Source organism: Rhinatrema bivittatum, chromosome 7, assembly GCF_901001135.1.
Source record: "Rhinatrema bivittatum chromosome 7, aRhiBiv1.1, whole genome shotgun sequence".
Lineage (NCBI taxonomy): Eukaryota > Metazoa > Chordata > Amphibia > Gymnophiona > Rhinatrematidae > Rhinatrema > Rhinatrema bivittatum.
Genome location: NC_042621.1, coordinates 137,000,158 through 137,022,772, shown reverse-complemented (window position 1 = coordinate 137,022,772; position 22,615 = coordinate 137,000,158). Strand labels below are relative to the sequence as shown.

The window sequence follows — 22,615 nt, the reverse complement described above, 5'->3', positions numbered from 1 at the left end:
AATATCCACTATGATGCCTAGATCTTTCCTGGGTGGTAATTCCTAAGATAGAACCTAACATCCGGGCCGATTCAGTAAAGTCCGCGGCAGCTGTCAGCGGGTTTGACAGCCGATGCTCAATTTTGCCGGCGTCGGTTCTCAAGCCCGCTGACAGCCACCGGCTGACTTCAAAATTTTTTTTCTTTTTTTTTTTTACTTTTTTTTACTCTTCGGGACCTCCAACTTAATATCGCCATGATATTAAGTCGGAGGGTGCACAGAAAAGCAATTTTTACTGCTTTTCTGTGCACTTTCCCGTGCCCGAAGAAATTAGCGCCTACCTTTGGGTAGGCGCTAATTTCTGAAAGTAAAATGTGTGGCTTGGCTGCATATTTTACTTTCTGAATCGCACGCGAATACCTAATAGGGCCATCAACATGCATTTGCATGTTGAGGGTGCTATTAGGTTCAGCGGGTTGGACGCGCGTTTTTCGCCCCTTACTGAATAAGGGGTAAGGGAAAATGCGTGTCCAGTGGCAGGTTAACAGTGCGCTCCGTCGGAGCGCACTGTACTGTATCGGCCCAATTGTGTAATTACAGCAAGGGTTATTTTACCCTATATGCATCACTTTGCACTTGTCTACATTAAATTTCATCTGCCATTTGGAAGCCTAATCCTCCAGTCTCGCAAGGTCCTCCTGCAATTTATTGCAGTGCGCCTGAGATTTAACTACTCTGCATAATTTTTTGTCACCCTCAAATTTGATCACCTCACTCGTCATACCCCTTTCCATTTATAAATATATTAAAAAGCACCCGACCAGTACAGATCCCTGATGCACTCCACTGTTTATCTTTTTCCACTGTGAAACCAGACCATTTAATTCTACTCTCTGTTTCCTGTATTTTAAAAAGCTTGTAATCCTCAAAAGGACATCGCCTCCTATCCCATGACTTTTTAGTTTTCTTAAAAGTCTCTCATGCGGGACTTTGTCAAACACCTTCTGAAAATCCAAATACACCACATCTACCAGTTCACGTTTGTCTACATGTGTATTCACCCCTTCAAAAAAATGTAGGAGATTTGTGAGGCAAGACTTCCCTTGGGTAAATCCATGTTACAGGCTGTGTCCCATCAAACCATGTCTATCTAAACGTTTTGTGATTTTATTCCTTATAACAGTTTCCACGATTTTTCCCAGCACTGAAGTCAAGCTCACCGGTCTATAGTGACCCGGATCACTCCTGGAGCTCTTTTTAAATATCGGGGTTACTTAGGCCATCTTCCAATTTTCAGGTACAATGAATGATTTTAATGATAGGTTACAAAGTAATTGAAATAGTTCTGAAATTTCATTTTTTAGTTCTTTTAGAACCCTGGGTGTATGCCATCTGGTCCATGTGATTTACTGCTCTTCAGTTTGTCAATCTGTCCTACTACATCTTCCATGTTCACCGTTATTTGGTTCAGTTCATCTGAAACATTACCCTTGAAAGCCATCTCCAGAATGGGTATTGTTATTTTTTGTAAGAGTGTGAACCCTGGGCTGAGGTGAGAGGTGTCTCAGCCCACAGGGAGGAGCCCTGTGAGCCTCACCGTTGGTAGGCGTGGTCTCAGTGGCATAGGACACAGCTGTAAGGTAGAGACTTTATTATGAAGGAAGGAAAAGCAGAGCCCATGGAGCGGAGGTGTAGTTAAACTACAGTTCAGAGCAGAGGGGTATACCCAAAGTGATACCTCCGATGTGAAGATCCGGTAGTGGCCCACAGAGAGGGGTACACCAGGAAGTCTCTTCAGAAGTGTAGCAATTACCTGAGATGTGCAGATCCGGTAGTGGCCTGCAGAGCGGGGTACGCCGAGGATGTCTGTTCAGTTGTGATGATGAAGTAGTCTGAGGTGCAGGAACCCATGGTGGATCCTATAGATGGTGCGGCAATAATCTGCATCACAGGGTATACCGGAGCGACTCGTATTGAGGAAAATATGGTAGTGGCCCGAGGCACGGAGTTCACCATAGAGAATCTCAGTAAGGCTTGGTATCGTTGAAGTCCATAGTAAATAACTCACAAGAGGTAATTCCAGGAGAATGTCCTGGGAAGTGGGACAGTATGTAGTAGTCTAAGGCAGGAAGGCCCTCCGAGGAGCAGATAGCCAGGAACGCGGAAGGGCCCCCGAAGAGCGGGTACCCAGAGCATTCGTACACCCAAACGAGGGATCTGGAACCGGAAAGTTCAAGATTGGAGCGAATTCAGCAACGAGGGAACTCCTTGCTAACTCGTAGAAGTACAGGGCCGGTCAGCTTAAGTACAGCAACGAGGGTGACATCATACGAGGGGATGCCCCCTGAGGTTCTCGCCATGATGTGTACAAAGATGGCCCTTGCACGCGGGCTTAGGTGATTCCTGAAACAAGATGGTGGTCGGCATCACCCACGCCGACCCGGGAACGCCAGGTAGGTCGGTGGTGGCTGGTGGAGGCCTCCATTCTTCCTAGAATCGATGGCGCAGCAAAGAAAGAGGTGAGCATGAGAGGTCGCAGCCATCTGCGACCGACGGGCGTAACAGGTATCTGCCCAACATCCTCTTCAGTAAACATCGAAGCAAAGAAATTGCTTAATCTTTCTGCGATTGCCTTATCTTCCCTAAGTGCCCCTTTAACCCCTTGATTATCTAACGGTCCAACTGATTCTCACAGGACAAGCAGGATGGTAGTCCTCACATATGGGTGACATCACAGGATGGAGCTCAGTCACGGAACACTTTTGTCAAAGTTTCTAGAACTTGGACTGGCACCTACTGGGCATGCCCAGCATGGCACTAACCGTGCATCCAGCAGGGGTCCCCCTTCAGTCTCTTTTTTTCCACGCAGCAGTAGCCACACGGGTTAAGGAGCTCTCTAGAGATTCCTGACAGGAATTTTCCTCACGGAACTTCTTTAAAAATTTTCAAAAACTTCTACCCCATAGGGATCCCCCTATCAATATCCATACTCCGCGGTCGAATGGTAAGGCTTTACCCTCGTTTGCGGTCAATTCCCGTCGAGTTTTCCCTTCGGGGCCTACCGGCCATCGACCGCACTGTGGCTAAATTTTTGTCGAAGCCATGGCGTCGGGTTTTCGTCGGTGCCCCGATTGTCCTCGGACAATGTCCAACACAGACCCGCATAGAGTTTGTGTATTGTGCTTGGGGTCCGGCCATGATACCCTAACTTGCACCAAATGTGCCCAAATGATGCCGAAGGGCTGTAAAACCTGCTGTTGTGTTTGTGGCATTGTGGACCCTTGGTCGGTGTGGAGATGACTCTGCCCTCGGGGACGGGCCCCGTGGGGAACCACAGCGATAGGCTGAACTCAGATAGCAGTCAAAGTATGGATAGAGGCTTTATTGTACTGCTGTAAATGGATGATGTAGGCAGGAAGGTAAGGCACTGAGATCCACGAGGTGCCAATACGTTCAACAGACTCGGATGTATAATCTCACCCAGATGTTCATGATAGGCGGGAGCCCGCAGTGCAGGTAACGCCGTGGCTGGTAGGTGGAGCTGGAGCACCAGATCGTAGAGGTACTCACAGGAATGCAGGCGTCTTCCTGATGATGAAATGGTGGGACCGAAGGTCCGTGGTGCAGGATACATAGGCTGGTAGGCCCTCGAGGAGCGAAGTACCTGATAGTCCGATATCCTGAAATGGAGAAGAGAGAGAAAGACCCCCGAGGAGCAGTTGTCTTAATTAGTAGAGGCCCCGAAGGGTAGTTGGAAGCGAGAGACCCCCGAGGAGCGGGTGTCTAGAGCTTCTTGAGGAGCGAGGCCCTTGGAGTGAAAGCAGCGTCTAAGTGTGCAGCTTAGAGCAATCAGAGTAGCTAAACCGAAGTCCTTGCTAACTCAAAGGTGGTAGCGAAACGGAAGCTTGATATACCCGGAACTATTGATGTCATGTCGTGGGGCCGCCCCAGAGGTTCCCGCCATGATGTGTATTTGAGCGTAGGAGATGTGTGCGTGCGCGTTCTCTAGGAGGCCACGGGAGTGAGCATGGCAGACTGGGACGCCCATGCTAGGTTGGAGACGCTGAGACCCTCGGCACCAGAGGCAGCCATCTTGCCCAAGGAGAGAGAGAAGGGAAGAAAAGAGGTAAGGCAGAGCGGTTGCAGCCATCTGTGACTGACGGACGCAACACCCGCTTAGAAAAGAAGGAGTTTCTTTTTCATTGAAAATCCCCGACTCCATCGACTGCTTCAACTTCGTCTGAGCCGGTACCATCGACCTCTCGCTAGCAGCGGGACACCAGTGCTGCCCGACCGGCATCGACTACTCCGAAGGTGTAGACTTCTTCCTCATCGCCTCAGGAGAAGGACCGAGGAGGACATCGTGAAAAACATCGAAACCGGCATCGGAAGGCTCAGTCCGCTGATCCAGGCAAGCCCTCGGCATCGGTGTCGACAGAGCCACCAACAAAGAAATTCCCATCCAGAGAAGGCCCCATCCCTCCTCTGTGACTGGGTCACCAGGCGTTCCCCACATTCATTGGTGCAGGGAGCCGCGACTCCACTTTTACCGATGGACCCTCCAGCTACGCCTCTATTGCCTCCTACTCCGGAACTGGGGTTACATGCCCCAGGCTTTGTGAGGAATTGGATCGGATGATCTAAGAGGCCATCGAAAAAGCACTGCAGAGATTCCAGCCTCCATCGACGCCAGTACCGGTGCCCCGAGCCAGTCACCGATCCGATTCCCATGGCGCTCGCACCGCTACTGGGTAGACTGGATGCATTGATCGGTGCCCTTCCACCGCTGGAACCAAGGACACCGGTATGTCCTCTTCCTTCGACGCCGATACCTTTGTCATCGGAAGGCGAAGAAGAAACACCGATACCCATACTGCCGACTGGAATTCTGCCACCGACTCATCCATCGATGTTGCCGGTTCCATCGGTGCCACCATCGATGCCATCGGTGCCTCCATTGATGCCGTCAGTGCCTCTTCCGATGCCGTCAATGCCTAGGCCTGGCCCTTCGGGAATAATCTTCGGAAATCGATCTTCGACGCGAACAATGCCTGACCACCTTCAAAAAGACTCAAAACCTGGCTGTTCAAGCAAGCTTTCCCTTAATCCATCTGATCCTTTTCCGCTTCAAACCTCCTCCACTAAAAGACATGCTCACAACTCTCCTCCACCCTACAGAAGACTAGCCCACGTTAGATACCCTATTAACAAGTCCCTTTCAGTTGATGAAGTCTCCCTAGACACAAGACTCTGCACAGTGTTCAGGTACACTAGGTACAGTCAATTTGTTCTCCTCCTTATTCTCCAGCCCTAGATAAGAGCCCATCATTTTATTCGCCCGGTTATCCCAGTTAATGTATCCCTTGTTGTAATATAATGCATTCTTACATGCTAGTTCACGTTCTAATGTAAACCGAAGTGATGTGTAATTTTTACATGAATATCGGTACATAAAAATGCTAAATAAATAAATAAATAAATAAATAAATAAATAAATAAATAAATAATGAATGCCATTTCTGCCCTCTGAAGATACTCGAGGAGCTGGTGATCAACCTTATGATCCTTGGACTGATGATTCTTACCAGGATACAGATGATCTGCCTTCAGAGTCCTCTCTTCCTGAAGAAAGAAGGCATTCTCCTCCAGAGGATCTGTCATTTATTAACTTCATTAAAGAAATGTCTGAGACAATTCCATTTCAGCTTCAGACAGAAGAGGATTCAAGGCACAAGATGCTGGAAGTACTCCAGTTCCTTGATGCTCCTAAGGAAATCATGTCTATTCCTATTCATGAAATCCTAATTGATCTTCTAAGAGGAATTGGAGCACCCAGGCTTGGTTCCACCTGTCAACCGTAAGACAGATGCCACCTATCTTGTACACTTAGGGAGGATCATTTGTTGGGAGACGTGACTTTGCGGGTGACAGCATAGAATTGCTGAGCAAAATGAAATGCCCTGATGAAGCAATAAAGAAACACGAGTCGTGTCGGGCGCAACAACTACCTCTCAGCGTTTTCGGTTACTCAAGATAAAAGATAAGTGATATAACCAATTGCTGCGGTCACTCAATGCATAAAAAGAAAATAGCATTTATTGAACACAAAATGCTATTATTGAAAAAAATCTTTAAAAACAAAAAAACTTTAAAAAAAACTTTTGTGGCAAGATCGATACAGCCATGACCAATGATTGAAACATTGAAGAACCCACAATATATATATATCAATTTCGTACAGAAAATGTGGGTAATTCTTTGGTGAGAGTAATTCCAAAAAAAACTCTCAAACTTTATATATGAGGTCTGGTTGTATATCTTTTAATCCCAATATAGTTCTATCAGTGTTATAGTTTTTTCACCTATCTTGTACAGGTCAGCTACCTGGGTTTCAAAGATCACAACTGGATCATCACTTGGTGGTTGTGGAATCAGCCCGAAGAAAAAGCACGGCGTTCCAAACCTCATTCCTTCATACCTCCAGGGAAGGGAGCAAAAATCCCAGCTGCTTTTGGCAGATGGGTCTTTCATGGCTCAATGCTTATATCTCGCATTACTTCCTACCAGTTATACATGACCCAGTATAACAGAACCCTTTAAGAAGATCCATGATTTCTCTGAATCTTACCTGACCAGTTCCAGGATGAACTTAATGCTCTGGCTCAAAAAGGCCTGGATGCAGGGCAAGCATGAGGGTCCGCGCTGCGAACGATATATTTGACACTGCCTCTAGGGTGTCCCACAGCGGGGATTAGTGCAAGAAGATGGGCCTGGTTGAAATCCTCCAACCTAAGACCAGAGGTACAGGACAGGTTGACTGACCTGCCCTGTACCTCTGTGGCACAGCTAAAGGGCCACCATGAAACGCTGCGTCAACTTTCTTCAGTGCCTGCTGATTTCTCGTCCACTTCCAAGAGGACATTCAGGCGAGACTCTAAGCAGCTGGCCTACAAACCAAGAAGATATTATCCTTCGGCTTCCCAAGCCTCCTCTTCCATCTGTACCGGTCGGCAGTCGATTGTGCCACTTCACCAACATTTGGCACAGAGCCACCACCGATCAGTGGATGCTTGCGGTAGTCACTCAGGGTTATCACCTCAACTTCCTGACTGTACCGGGCGGACTCCCCACCTCCGCTGACGTGGGGATTGTCTGATCACTCTCCCCTTCTAGAACGGAGGTTTCAATCCTCCTCCAGTCCCGGGCAATAGAACCAGTGCCCCTCTCCCAACAGGGGCAGGGGTTCTATTCCCGGTATTTCCTCATCTCAAAAAAAGTCAGGGGGTGTTCGTCCAATCCTGGATCACATCCTAAACAAATATCTACAAAGGGAAAAGTTCAAGATGGTAACCTTGGGCTCTCTACTTTCTCTTCTACAAATTGGGGATTGGCTGTGCTCTCTGGATCTCCAAGACGCATACACACACATCTCAATTATTCCATCTCATTGCAAATTCCTGCGATTCCTGGTCAGCCCTTGCCAATTCCAGTACCGTATACTACCATTCAGACTAGCGTCAGCTCCATGAGTCTTTACCATGTGCCTCGTGGTAGTTGCAGCCTTCCTAAAGAGTCAGGGTGTCCATGTCTACCCTTATCTCGACGATTGGTTGATAAGGGCTCTGACTCAACAAGCCGCATTGGCATCCTTGCGTCTCACTCTCCATACCCTGATCTCCCTAGGGTTTCTAATCAACTATCCCAAATCCAAGATAGTTCCATCCCAAACCCTATCCTTTATAGGGGCTAGAGGTGTGCATTCGTTTGCAACGTATTGGCAATCCACAACGTATATGCCATGTTCGTTGTATTCATGGGGGTCACAAAATGAATGGCGAACCCCCACAAATACAATGTATCATTAACGAATAAACCCCCACCCTCCTGACCCCCCAAGACTTGCCAAAAGTCCCTGGAGGTCCAGCGGGGGTCCTGGAGCGACCTCCTGCACTCGGGCTGTCGGCTGCCAGTATTCCAAATGGCGCCGATAGCTCCTGTGACATAGTAAGGGCAAAGGCTATCGGCATCATTTTGAATGCTGGCAGCAGACGGCCCGAGTGTAAGAGATCGCTCCAGGACCCCCGCTGGACCACCAGGGACTTTTGGCAAGTCTTGGGGGGTCAGGAGGGTGGGGGGTTGTAGTTAATTAAATTTAAAGGGTTGGGATGGGGTTTTTTTGGGAAACTAATACATATCTAGCTAATGAACGGATCGGGGTCCCCCGATAACGGATGCAATGGATTTGGGTCCCGACGAATCCGAATACCGAGTGGGACGAATCAGTCCCTGCTGCACATCCCTAATAGGGGCTGACCTAAACACTATACAGGTGAAAGCTTCCTCCATCAGGATAGGGTTTTCACCCTGGCCTCTCTGGCGCATCATCTACAGACTCGAGTATCCTCAACTGCTTGTCACTTTCTCATACTGCTGGGTCACATGGTGTCCGCGGTGCATGTCACTCCAAGGGCCCGCCTAGCCATGAGAGTAATGCAGTGGACCATAAAATCCCAGTGGGTTCAAGCTTGTCAACCAATGTCCAGCATTGTTCACATTACCACACAGCTCCGCCTGTTGCTCGCCTGGTGGATACAACACTCCAATCTACTTCAATGCCTTCCATTTCAGGCTCCAGAACCTCAAATTACCTTGACGACAGATGCCTCCAACCTAGGGTGGGGCGCTCATGTCGGCGACCTACAGTCCCAGGGAACCTGATCTCCAGAGGAAGCCAAACATCAGATTAATTTCCTGGAGCTTCGGGCGATCAGATATGCCCTCAAGGTTTTCAGGATCGCCTTTCAAAACAAAGTCATCCTGATTCAAACCGACAATCTGGTGGCGATGTGGTACATCAACACACATAGGGAATCCTAAAATTATTAACACAGTTATTAAATGTGACCTTCTATCATCAATACATTTTCATCAAGTTTATTGTTCCATTCCCACAAATGTACACATTTTATTATATTATATTAAACATTGAATACACATAATGTCTTAAATACACAATTGTATAGCAATTACATATTACCAATCATCATGAACATATATCATATATTACAGTAAATTTAACAGTAAATTTGATACACGCATAGTCCGGACATGTCCTAGGTGCTAATAACCCATAACCACAACCCTAACCCCATAATAATAGCATATAGTCACATTCACTCATCATAAAAATTACATACCCCATAAAATATCACAGTACCATTTATAATGATCTTATCAATGTCATCTAGTGATGAATGTAATCCTTAAATCTTCATCAAAGAATTTTATCAGAAAAAAAGTTTATATCAATCATCCGATACTTCTAGATCTTCATCCACAAAAGTATTTTTGCACTGAACCCTCTCATATTCTTGTATTCCTTCTCCAGTGATGCTTCTAAATCTTCATCAGCAAAGAAAAATTTTTCTTCAATCACCCGATACTTCTAGATCTTCACCAACAAGAATTTTTGCACTAATCACCCGACAAGGCACCTTGTTTCACCCCTAATCGGGCTTCTTCAGGGGATTCTTACAATGTTTCCTAATTCCAACCGTGCACCGTTCTAAATGATCGGGTCTCTGAAATATACGCACACCATAGAATCTATCATTATTCCATCAAAAACTTTACCCATTTTTAAAGTGAACCAACAATATAATATAACTTAATACATATTGCATGTAATCATCACATGTCCGGACCACAATGTCCCCACTATTCAAATGCATCTATAAATACAAACAAATGAGTAAAATATTACTTAACCAACACTAAGAATCACAGATCTTCACAATGTTCTGTTATATATACATACCGGAGCATATCCACTTTACTACCCATAACTGTTTAATAGATGTTCAAACCAGCGAACCACACAACACCATGGAGCTCAATCTTTCTGAAAACATATAAAAAAACCTTTCATCATCTCACCTTAAACCACCACTGATTCTCACCATCTACATACTCCACCTTATACCACACACAATTTACCTTCTCAAAATTTCCACCAAACGAACGCACAACCGCTCACAGCCGCCACTCCGCTGACTACCTCTCCGTTTCAAATACATCCAACGAATGATAACACCACTACATACAATGTTGTAACCAATGCATTTTGAGAAGGTAAATTGTGTGTGGTATAAGGTGGAGAATGTAGATGGTGAGAATCAGTGGTGGTTTAAGGTGAGATGATGAAAACATTTTTTATATGTTTTCAGAAAGATTGAGCTCCATGATGGTTGTGTGGTTCGCCGGTTTGAACATCTATTAAACAGTTATGGGTAGTAAAGTGGATATGCTCCGGTATGTATATATAACAGAACATTGTGAAGATCTGTGATTCTTAGTGTTGGTTAAGTAATATTTTATTCATTTGTTTGTGTTATAGATGCATTTGAAAAGTGGGGACATTGTGGTCCGGACATGTGGTGATTACATGCAATAGGTAGTAAGTTATATTATATTGTTGGTTCACTTTAAAAATGGGTAAAGTTTTTGATGGAATAATGATAGATTCTATGGTGTGCATGTATTTCAGAGATGCGATCATTTAGAACGGTGCACAGTTGGAATTAGGAAACGTTGTAAGAATCCCCTGAAGAAGCCTGATTAGGGGTGAAACAAGGTGCCTTGTCGGGTGATTAGTGCAAAAATTCTTGTTGGTGAAGATCTAGAAGTATCTGGTGATTGAAGAAAAAATTTTCTTTCCTGATGAAGATCTAGAAGCATCACTGGAGAAGGAATACAAGAATATGAGAGGGATCAGTGCAAAAAAGTTTGTGGATGAAGATCTAGAAGTATCGGGTGATTGATGTAAAAACATTTTTCTGATAAAATTCTCTTTGATGAAGATTTAGAGATTACATTCATCACTAGATGACATTGATAAGATCATTATAAATGGTACTGTGATATTTTATGGGGTATGTAATTTTTATGATGAGTGAATGTGACTATATGCTATTATGGGGTTAGGGTTGTGGTTATGGGTTATTAGCACCTAGGACATGTCCGTACTATGAGTGTATCAAATTTACTGTTAAATTTACTGTAATATATGATATATGTTCATGATGATGGGTACTATGTAATTACTATACAATTGTGTATTTAAGACATTGTGTGTATTCAATGTTTAATATAATATAATAAAATGTGTACATTTGTGGGAATGGAACAATAAACTTGATGAAAATTTATTGATGATAGAAGGTCAAATTTAATAACTGTGTTAATAATTTTAGGATTCCCTATGTGTGTTGGGTTGTATATTGATAGAGGGGATCTATAAGTTCTCCTTGAGTTATTGTGCCAGATGTGGTACATCAACAAGCAAGGGGGAACGGGCTCCTACCTCCTGTGTCAGGAAGCTGCACAGATATGGGTGTGGGCCCTTTCCCACTCGATGTATCTCACAGCCACCTACTTGCCGAGCGTGGGACAATGTGATGGCGGACAAGTTTAGTCGCACATTTTCATCAGCACGAGTGGTCTCTCACCCCATGGTAGCGGACACAATTTCCAACGTTGGGGGTTACCCTCACCTAGACCTCTTTGCATCAGTCCACAACCGCAAAGTAGAAAACGTCTGCTCTCTATCTCGCAGCCACCACTCGCAAACTCTCGTGGGCCAGCGGTCTCCTCTATGCGTACCCTCCACTTACACTCATATCGAAGACTCTCATGAAGTTACGGAGGGACAAGGGCAAAATGATTCTGATAGCCCTTCTCTGGCCACGCCAAGTGTGGTTCCCAATCCTCCAGGACCTATCAGTACACCAGCACATTCCTCTGGGATGGATCCTCTTCGGTTAACTCAGAACGATGGATACCTGCGCCACCCCAACCTCCAGGCCCTATCTCTGACTGCCTGGATGTTGAAAGGTTAATACTCCAACTCTTAATCTTTCAGAGTCGGTGTCCCGAGTCCTGGTAGCTTCACGAAAGCCTTCCACGAGAAGGTCTTATCGTTCTAAATGGAAGAGGTTTACAATCTGGTGCACTTCCATGTCTATAGACCCCTTCACTTGTTCCAAGGCAAAGTTTCTGAACTATCTCTGGCACCTGTCAGAGTCAGGCCTGAAAACATCCTTCATCAGGGTGCATGTCAGCGCGGTAGCCGCGTTTCATAAGGGCATGGGGGATGTTGCTATTTCAACACAACACTTAGTAACACGCTTCATGAGAGGCTTGCTCCACTTAAAACCTCCACTGAGCCTTGCGGCCCCTGCTTGGGACCTGAACGTGGTTGTGGGGCAGCTAATGAAACCTGCATTTGAGCCTCACCACTCTTGTGATCTCTGCTATCTCACCTGGAAAGTAGTTTTTCTTCTCACTGTTACCTCCGCTCGCAGAGTTAGTGAGTTGCAGGCTTTAGTTACTTATCCGCCTTACACTAAAATTCTGCATGACAGGGTAGTGCTCCGCACTCACCCTAAATTTTTACCAAAGTAGTATCAGAATTTCATATTAATCAATCCATCATCCTACCTACCTTTTTTCCCAGGCCCCATTCCAACCTAGGAGAACAGGCTCTGCATTCTTTGGACTGCAAACGTGCCCTAGCCTTCTATCTAGACCACACGTCGGCCCACAGGAAATCCACTCAATTGTTTGTTTCTTTCGACACCATCAAAATGGGAAATCCTGTGGGAAAGCACATGTTATAAAATCGGGCGTAGATTTGTGTGCGCTGGCCCTAATTGTTTTATAGTGTGTTATGAATTTATAGTACTCTCATTATTTTGTATATGTTACATCCCTGTTACAAATGAGGACACTTTTCACTTAAATGAACAATAGTACCATTTGCACAGTTCTACAGGTGTATTGATTGCCATGTTTTTAGAGATCGGGCAGTTGCCACTGGTATATGGATATATTGTACTAGTTAAAGGTATGTTGTGTAGTTTTATTAATGATACTTCTTTACTCTCTTTATCCAGCTACCCGTATGGATCATATCCAGTTTGGTGACTGTCATGTTGGCAAACCTTATGAGGTGATTTTCACAATGACCAATCATAGCCAGGTAGATGCAATGAGGTTTGAATGGCCTGCTGAAACACCTCTGCGCTTCCACCCACAGGTATACATAGTCGTTTTTTTTTTCTCTGATCTGTGTAGTAGATTGAGTAATAAGTTTTCTGCTAGCTGATAAGTTGATAGTTGGTAAGCTCACTTTAGTGTGAGTGCTTCATTAATTGAAGAGTATAACACAAACATGCTGATCCCCATACCTAGGAACTTTTGACTTGTGGTTGCCCTGAGATTGCTGTTGATTAGCAGGGGGAAAGAATAATGCATCTTGATTTTCTCTGTTCTGTCCTTTCCCTGCTAATCCACACTTTTTCTCTGCCATCACTATCACCACTTTTCTTCTCTCCAGGAATGACCCCAGCATTCCTCCCCTTCCTTCTTCCCTGACTCCAGCACTCTCTTTGCTCCCATCCTGCTATAAGTGACAGCTCCCTGATATAAACCCTCACTATAGCCTCAGCTAAGTCCCAAGTCCTGGAATCACAGCTGCAGGCCAACTTTTCCATGGACTGTTACTGGACACCCTGCCAAACTTGAGGACAGGGGGCAGGGAAAGCTGGTATTACCTTTTGATTCTGAGCATGGGGGATGGAGCTGTTGTCTGTTGTTGATCCACAGTCTTCTCATTACTTGGGTTCCAAAATGTTGTTATTTCATTCATCCTATAAACAACTACAGCCTTTCATGCAGTTTTCTTCTCTATCACTACTAAAGCCTTTCTAGTACATATTCACACCCACCAATACAAAGTCTCCTCCTGGGCCAGTGCAAGATTATTAGGCACCTAGGTGAAATTTACAGCCTGCTGCCCCCCCCCCCCCCCCCGCCATCACATCCTCCCTTAATTTAACATTAAACAATAAATCAAGAAATATAATTATCAATAGAGTAAAAGCCTACTAATAAAAAGAATATTTCATAACAGCTGACGAACAGAAAAACATCCAGTAATTTAAAAGTTATACAAATTTTCAAAATACCAATAAACTATTTAAAAACAACAGACATATCAGAGAGCATCCAATAATTTAAATTAATAAAGATTTAAAAAATCACCTGCTGTCCATACCTGGGATCTTTTGAATTCCAGATGCCCTGAGATTGTTGTAGATTAGCAGGGGGAGAGGAGAGGGGTTGTTACTCATAAACTTTATTGTGTCTGTCTCTTATATATACACATGCTTGCTCTCACATACATACATATGCCCTCTCATACACACATGCACGCACACACAGACACAGACATGCTTTCTCTCTTATACTGGCACACACACATGCCCTCATACATGCACATACATACCCTCTCTCATACATGCACATACACACAGAATTGCTTTCTTTCTCATATAAACACACACACTGTCATGACCTCTTTCTTATACAAGCACCCAGTGCCCTCTCATACATGCACCCACATGCCCTCTCCGACATATGCACACACATGCCCTCTCCGACATATGCACACACATGCCCTCTCTCATACACACACTCGAAAATGATCTCTCACTCACTTCCCCTCCCCTAGCAGTACAAGGCCAACAGCAATAGCCTCGTCCTTCAGGCTCGCAGCCCACAGTGCTCTTCCTCTTTCTTCAGGCCTGCGGAGACTGATGCTTATCTGCCTCCTGCGCAGCTTCCTACAGCCAAGCAGGAACCAAGGCCGACATTACGGCTTCCTGAGTGGGTGGGACCATGCTGGTCAGCTGCTGCTGCTCTTCCTGCTCTTCATTACAGCACGGCGAGGGTGCGCTCTTCTTTTTCCCACCTACATTGACATCAGCATGGGCTCTCCCTCTTCCCGCCCATGCGGGACTGCGCCATGGCACATTCTCTTCCAGCCACATGAGCGGGAAGAGGGAGAGACCATGCCAATGCCTTCCCCAACCAGTGGTGCCCTAAGTGATGGTCTTAGTCTGCCTAGTGCTTCCACCACTAGGTTAAACCCTAAACAGGCGATTTTTTAATCGCTTTGATTTCCAGCTGACATGCCAGCCAGCAGAGAAGAACCAAAGGGCAGATGCTCTCTTGTGCTCCTTTGAGCCAGTGGATATTCCCGAAGCACCACAACATATTGTGTAGCCAGCCAAAATCCTAGCTATCACAGCCATCACAATACTACCCAAGAAAACGGTGGTGCTCAAACACCTCCAGGAAAAGGTGCTGCACTGGGCACAAGATTCTAGACTGAAGAGCCAGGAGGGTCTCAATAACCTGCAGACGAACTGGGAAAACTGGTAGATTAATTGGTTAAACTGGCAATTTCATTGCCATGTGCATGTTAGCTTTTACATGTGTAAGCAGGGAGATTTTCTAACTTACGGGGAGAAGGGGGGAGAATGTGTCTAATTTATGTGTGTTAAAGCTACTTGCGTATAACTTTAAAATTAGAAGTAAAAATACACTGGTATACCAATTGTGCATACTTATCCAGGTAAATTCCAACTTAGCCAGCTAAGTAACACATTGCGACTACCTAGCCAGATAAGTTCTAAGTTATTTGGATAATTAGCAGTAAAACTATTTATAAGCTATATCAGATAACCGGGTAAGTCTAAAAGGCGCTACTTATCTGGCTATCTGATTTTAAGAAATTTGCCTGGATATGTGTCACTACTTAGCTGGATAACTTTGAACTTATTCAGATAGTTTCCGATACTTTGTCACATAACTCGAAATTTATCTGGATAAGTGCAAAAATGTATTTGCGCTTTTTCACATGCGTTCACATGTTCTGGCATATATACACATATTTTAGAACATGTACATCATATACGTGCATATAAAATAGCAGAGCAGTTTTGCACGTACCCATATATATGTGTATATGAGTGTGCGCACAGATTTTAAAGTTATCCTCTTATGTCTTGCATTTCTTAAAAAAACAATTGTAACTAAGATGTTTAATGTAAACGTTTTATCTAGCTAACTTCTGAAGTTAGCAGGAGAAAACTTGCAATTTCAAATTCCCCCTCCTGTACTCTCCTCCTGCTGACCAGGAAGGTATGTAGGGTGGGGACTGGGGATTCTCCCTCCTGTCCAAAAAAGGCCTTATCCTTATCTGAACAGAAGAGAAGGGGAATTCCCAGCCCCCACTTTATCCTTTCCCAGACAGCATTGACAAAGCAGGAGATCTCCTAGTAAGGCTTTTCTTTCTTTGACAGTAGGGAGACTTGGAGGGAGGGGTGCTGGCCACAAGAATGTATTTTTAAATCTTTTTAAAGCTGAGAGACCAGGAGGCAGGGATGGGGATGCACGGAGAGACTTTTTATTGACTTTTTCATAACAGAGACCACAATAGCTGATGGAGAAAGATTTTTTTTCTTTTAGATAGTGGGGACATTGGGAGAGAGAGAGATGGGAGACCCTTAGGGAAAAATATTAAACATTTGTTAGTCATGGGGAGACTTTGAGGGAAGGGATGGGGCCAGCAGGGACAGTTTCCTTTTTATTTTTAACAGCAGGGACACAGGGAAGGTAGGCAGGGGACCATCAGGAATATTTTTTTAAATCTTTTGAAAGAGAGGGAAAGGAGGTGGCAAGGGGACATGAAAAGGGAGGGCAATGGAAAGGGATGGAAGGAGGAGCAAACTAGGCTGTTTTTGTTTTTTTTTGTTTTTTTTAAATAAAAATGAAATTCCCTGTACGTACCCGGATCAGTCCAGACACCTGGGTTGTGACTCCGCACCAGCAGATGGAGACAGAGCAAAACTTGACGGGCTCCCTACATATAGTAAGGTGCCACCCACAGCCCCTCAGTCTTTCTCTGTCTCCAGCAGATGGGGCAGGTCCACCCACAGTCTCTGTGCTCCCTGGGGTTTTAGTTAGTCAGGGATAGTAAAAAAAAAAAAAAAACATAGGAAGAAAGGGAAAGGGCATTGATAGGTTATAGCAGTGGTTCTCAACCCTGTCCTGGGGACCCCCCCAGCCAGTCGGGTTTTCAGGATATCCACAATGAACATGCATGAGAGAAAATTTGCATGCACTGCCTCCATAACATGCAAATTTTCTCTCATGCATATTCATTGTGGATATCCTGAAAACCCGACTGGCTGGGGGGGTCCCCAGGACAGGGTTGAGAACCACTGGGTTATAGCATCCCTTCTTTAAAAAAAAAAAAAAATCTTTTACTTACAGTTTTTTAGAGGAAAGCTCCCATCGGAGGTGCCTCCCAGGGGGGTAGTCAGGTCCTGAGGGGATCATCCCCCCCTGGTCGAGGCCGCTGCTGAGGGTCGAGGACCCGGCCGTGTCTGGCAGCAGCGTCGGGGGTGACACCGGGGAGCCCGGTTCACTCACCCCGGTGGAGCGGAAACTTCAGCACCTGGGCCAGCGGCTAAGTATAAAAAAAAAAAAAAAAGTTTTAAGCTTTTGTTTTCCGCGCCGGCTCTCTCTCTCTCTCTCTTCCTCTCGTCGGCGGGTCGCTTCGTTGGGAGGAGGATTTCTTATTTTACAGTTAGAGGCGGCGAATTTTTTTTTTTTTTGGTCTAGCTGAGGTCCGGGATGCCTGTCGGGTCGGCGCGCATGCGGGTCTCTCGCGACGGCATGTGCTCCGGTTGTCTCGCCGGGGGTGAGGGACCATCGGGGGGCGGTCGGGGGAGCCGTTCCCAGACGTCCCGCTCGCCACCGCGCGCTGTGTCTGCCGAGGTCGGGGGGCTGGACCCATTCCTGCTTAGCGCGGGAACGGCGGCCATTTTGAATTCAGTTCGTGAAGCCACGAGGAGAGCCGTGGAACATGGCAGCCAGCCACCTCCGCTCTCTCCTCAGCCTCGGGCCTCGGTGGGGGAACCCCGGGGTGGCCTAGAATCAGGAAATTTGAGCTCGGGGAGAGATCCTCGGATTCGGAGGAGTCCTTCTCCGCGGATTTTACACTTTTATTAAAAAAAGTTGGCGAAGTACAAGAGATCCAAATGCAAGCCCGGGAAAGTTCCAGGGGGCAGAGAGGGACGCTCTCACCCCCAGAAGAGGTCGGGTCCACCCAAAGAGAAGAGACCGACGCGAGGCGTCCCCTGGGACTCGGCGACAGAGTCTACCTCCTCGGGGGAGGACGAGTCGGTCTCGGGGACCACAGGAGGGCCTGAAGGGCCCGATGATCAGGGTCCCGCTCAGCCGGGCGCCGGCAAGAGAGCGCTGACGGGGGATGGGGATGATCCCAAGGTCGTGCGCCTTTTTTAAAAGAGAGGAGCTATCCCCACTTATTCCAGCGATCCTCGAGGAGCTCGGAGTGGAGGCTCCACCGGTGGAAGCCCGTCAGGGCACTAATATGGACCCGGTACTCCTAGGTCTCGCTGGATCTCCGGTGGCGTTCCCGTTTCATTTTTCTGCCTCCGATATCCTTTTTCGAGAATGGGATACCCCAGAATTGGGTCTTAAAGTGAGTAAGGCCATGGATAAACTGTATCCTCTGCCTGAGGATGTCTTAGAATTGCTGCGCCTCCCACGAGTGGACGCGGCGGTGTCGGCAGTAACAAAGAGATCTACCATCCCCGTCACGGGCGCCACGGCACTCAGAGACATCCAAGATCGGAAACTGGAGGTACAACTCAAAAAGGTTTTTGAGGTATCCGCCCTGGGAGTCAGGGCGGCCATTTGCAGCAATTTTGCGTTGCGGGCTGGCCTCCGATGGGCCCAAAATTTGCAAGCGAATGCTGGTCTCTCTGATGGGGAGGCCTCACAGGCGGATCACTTGGAGGCGGTGATAGCCTAGAGCGCAGATGCCATGCACGATTTGCTGAGAACATCGGCCAGGGCTATGGTGTCAGCGGTTTCAGCTCGCCATCTCCTCTGGCTTCGTAACTGGGCCGCGGATGGTACGTCTAAGGCTCATTTGGGCTCTTTGCCTTTTAAGGGGAAGTTACTTTTTGGAAAGCAACTGGACGATCTAATGCAGTTCCTGAACGAGAACAAGGCTTTCAAGCTGCCGGAGGACAGGCCTAGACCTCGGTCTAACTTTTCCGCAAGGAACCGTTTTCGTCCTAACCGGCGCCAGAGACCGCAAAGATCGACGGGGACGGGTCATTCCTACCGATCGGGCTCTGCCAGATCCTCCTCATGGTCTCAGTCCTTTCGAGGAAAGAAGTTCAACAGGTCAGGTGGGCCCTCGGCAGGATCGGGGTCCAAGTCGGCCCAATGAAATGAGACAGGTTCATTCCTCGCTGCGACTTCCAGAAGCCGTACCAAACGTGGGGGCGAGGCTCGAGCAGTTTTACGAGGAATGGACCAAGATAACTTCAGACCAGTGGGTCCTAGGAGTGATAAGACACGGTTACGCGTTAGATTTTGCACGTCTGCCGTGGAACAAGTTTCTCGTCTCTCCCTGCAAGGATATCGCCAAACGCGCAGCCGTACGGGCGACCCTTCAGCGCCTGGAAGATCTGGGCGCCATTACTCCCGTGCCATCGAGGCAACAGGGCATGGGAAGGTACTCTATTTACTTCGTGGTCCCAAAGAAGGACGGCTCGTTCAGGCCAATCCTCGACCTAAAAGGAGTCAACAGGTGCCTTCGTGTTCCCAGTTTCAAGATGGAGATGATCCGCTCGGTAGTGGCCGTGGTTCATCCAGGCGAGTTCCTTGCATCGCTGGATCTAACGGAGGCGTATTTGCACATCGGGATTCAGCCGACCTATCACAGGTATTTGAGGTTTTGCATCCTAGGCAGACATTATCAGTTCAGGGCTCTTCCTTTCGGCCTTGCCACGGCTCCACGCACCTTTACCAAAGTTATGGTGGTGGTGGCTGCCCAATTCCGGAGGGAAGGGCTCCTGGTTCACCCTTACCTAGACGATTGGCTCATCCGGGCCAAATCCGAGGCCGATTGCCGGCGGGCGATTGCCAGGGTCCTGCAGCTCTTGCGGTCTCTCGGCTGGGTGGTTAACCTATCCAAGAGTCATCTGCAGCCTACCCAGAGGTTGGAATACCTGGGGGCCTTGTTCGACACCGAGGGAGCCAGGGTGTCTCTGACTCAGGAGAGAGTGGTCAAGCTCCAGGGGCAGGTGATACGACTATTGTCCATGCGGTGCCCGCTGGTATGCAATTATCTGAGGGTCTTGGGGTCCATGGCGTCGACGCTCGCTTTGGTCCCCTGGGCTTTCGCTCATCTGCGACCGTTGCAATCAGCGTTACTTTCCCGCTGGAAGCCGGCATCGGAAGAGTTTCGTCGGCCGCTGCCCCTCACAGGCTGCGCCAGGGCCAGCCTGCAGTGGTGGCTCTGCACCGACCATCTGATGTGCGGTGTCTCTCTGCTCATGCCCACTTGGACGGTGGTCACGACGGACGCCAGTCTTTCTGGTTGGGGGGCGGTCTGTGGGGGACGCTCAGTGCAAGGTCAGTGGTCGAGCCAGCAGTCGCTGTGGTCCATCAACCGGTTAGAGACCAGGGCGGTAGCGTTGGCGTTAAGAGCCTTTCTCCCTTGGATACGGGGTCGGACGGTCCGGGTTCTGTCGGACAACGCGACCACAGTGGCCTACATCAATCGCCAGGGAGGAACAAGGAGCCAGCAAGTGGCGGAGGAGGCAAGTCAGTTGATGTGCTGGGCGGAGCAACACCTCAGCAGTATAGCGGCGTCTCACATCGCCGGAGTAGACAACGTCCAAGCGGACTTCCTCAGCCGACATCGGCTGGATCCAGGAGAATGGGAGTTACCGGAGGTAGCGTATCGTCTCATCTGTGCCAGGTGGGGACAGCCACACCTGGATCTGATGGCCACCGCTCAAAACTCAAAGACTCCGCGGTTCTTCAGCCGTCGGAGGGAGCGGGGCGCAGAAGGAGTAGATGCACTAGTGCTTCCCTGGCCCACGGACGTGTTGCTATATGTATTCCCTCCGTGGCCTCTCATAGGCAAGGTTCTACGACGAATCGAGTTACATCCGGTGGCGGTGATCTTGGTGGCGCTGGAATGGCCAAGGCACCCGTGGTTCGCGGACCTCATTCAGCTGGCGGCGGAGCCTCTGCTTCGGTTTCACGGAGACGCGACCATTCTTCGTCAAGGACCCGTCTGTTTGGAGGATGCAGATCACTTTTGTCTCGCGGCTTGGCTTTTGAAAGGGCGCGCTTGAGGACTAAGGGGTACTCTGAGGCAGTAATCGCTACTTTGTTGAGAGCTAGGAAGCAGTCTACGTCCTTAACCTATATGCGGGTTTGGACAGTTTTCGAGGACTGGTGTAGTACTCATGAAGTAGATCCTATACGGCCTACTGTGCCTGAGGTCCTCGCTTTCCTCCAAGAGGGCCTCTCGAAGGGGCTGTCCTGGAGTACCCTGAAGGTACAGATAGCTGCACTTGGTTGCCTTAGAGGTAAGGTTCAAGGAGTGTCCTTGGCTTGCCATCCAAATGTGACGCGTTTTCTTCATGGGGCTAAACATTTACACCCACCGGTACATAATCCTTGTCTGTCCTGGAACTTAAACTGCGTGCTATCAGCTCTGTGTGGAGCGCCGTTTGAGCCAATCAAGCGGGCGACTCTTAAGGATCTTACTTTGAAGACGGAGTTCCTGGTAGCATTTACGTCCGCTCGTCGGGTCTCGGAACTGCAGCCCTATCCTGTAGGGAACCATTTTTGCGATTTTCAGAGGCTGGTGTCTCTCTGCGAACGGTTCCGTCCTTTTTGCCCAAAGTGGTGTCCACTTTTCACTTGAATCAGTCGGTGGACCTTCCAGGGTTTTCAAACATGGATCAGGTGGACAAGGGGTCGAAAGAGTTAAGGAGACTCGATGTTCGCAGGATTCTACTTCGTTACCTGGAGGTCACGAATCCTTTCCGGGTTTCCGACCACCTGTTTGTCCTCTGCTCAGGTTCTCACAGGGGGTCTGCAGCTTCGCGTGCCACGATTGCGCGTTGGCTCAAGGAGGCGATTGGTTCGGCGTATCTTCTGCAGGGCAAGTTGGCGCCTAAGGGGCTTCGAGCTCATTCGACTCCGGCGCAAGCCACATCCTGGGCTGAGATTTCTCAGGTGTCCACGCAGGAGATCTGTAGAGCAGCGACGTGGAAGTCGTTGCATACTTTTACTAGGTATTACAGGCTTGATGTCCAGTCAGCTGAGTCTCAAGGGTTTGGAGCGAGTGTTCTCCGAGCGGGACTCTCTGCTTCCCACCCTCGGTAAGTAGCTCTGGTACATCCCAGGTGTCTGGACTGATCCGGGTACGTACAGGGAAAGGAAAATTAGTTCTTACCTGATAATTTTTATTCTTGTAGTACCACGGATCAGTCCAGGCTCCCGCCCGTCTGTGTTTTGTTACTGATGGATAGAGGGAGAGTCCGCTCGGTTTACTCCAATTGCGAATTTTTGCAGTGTTTGTATTTGAGACCAGGCCGTTGTTTTGTTCCTGGTTCTGAGGTTTTCGATTCCAGCCGGAGGTGCTGTGGTGAATCGGCCTACATTATGGTTTTTTCATAGTTAGTTAGTCTGGCATTTTCTTGCTTTGACATTACGTTCGACTGAGGGGCTGTGGGTGGCACCTTACTATATGTAGGGAGCCCGTCAAGTTTTGCTCTGTCTCCATCTGCTGGTGCGGAGTCACAACCCAGGTGTCTGGACTGATCCGTGGTACTACAGGAATGAAAATTATCAGGTAAGAACTAATTTTCCTATAATAATCTGG

The 22,615-nt window shown here is 47.7% G+C and overlaps 1 protein-coding gene across 1 annotated transcript in view; it reads left to right on the top strand.

Moving 5' to 3' along the window:
• HYDIN (HYDIN axonemal central pair apparatus protein) overlaps positions 1-22,615 on the top strand; it is a 1,819,717-nt gene that overhangs the window by 1,415,357 nt on the left and 381,745 nt on the right. Inside the window, exon 65 of the mRNA XM_029609235.1 lies at positions 12,933-13,075. Coding sequence (XP_029465095.1) covers positions 12,933-13,075 — 143 coding nt within the window. The remainder of the gene's footprint in view (positions 1-12,932; positions 13,076-22,615) is intronic.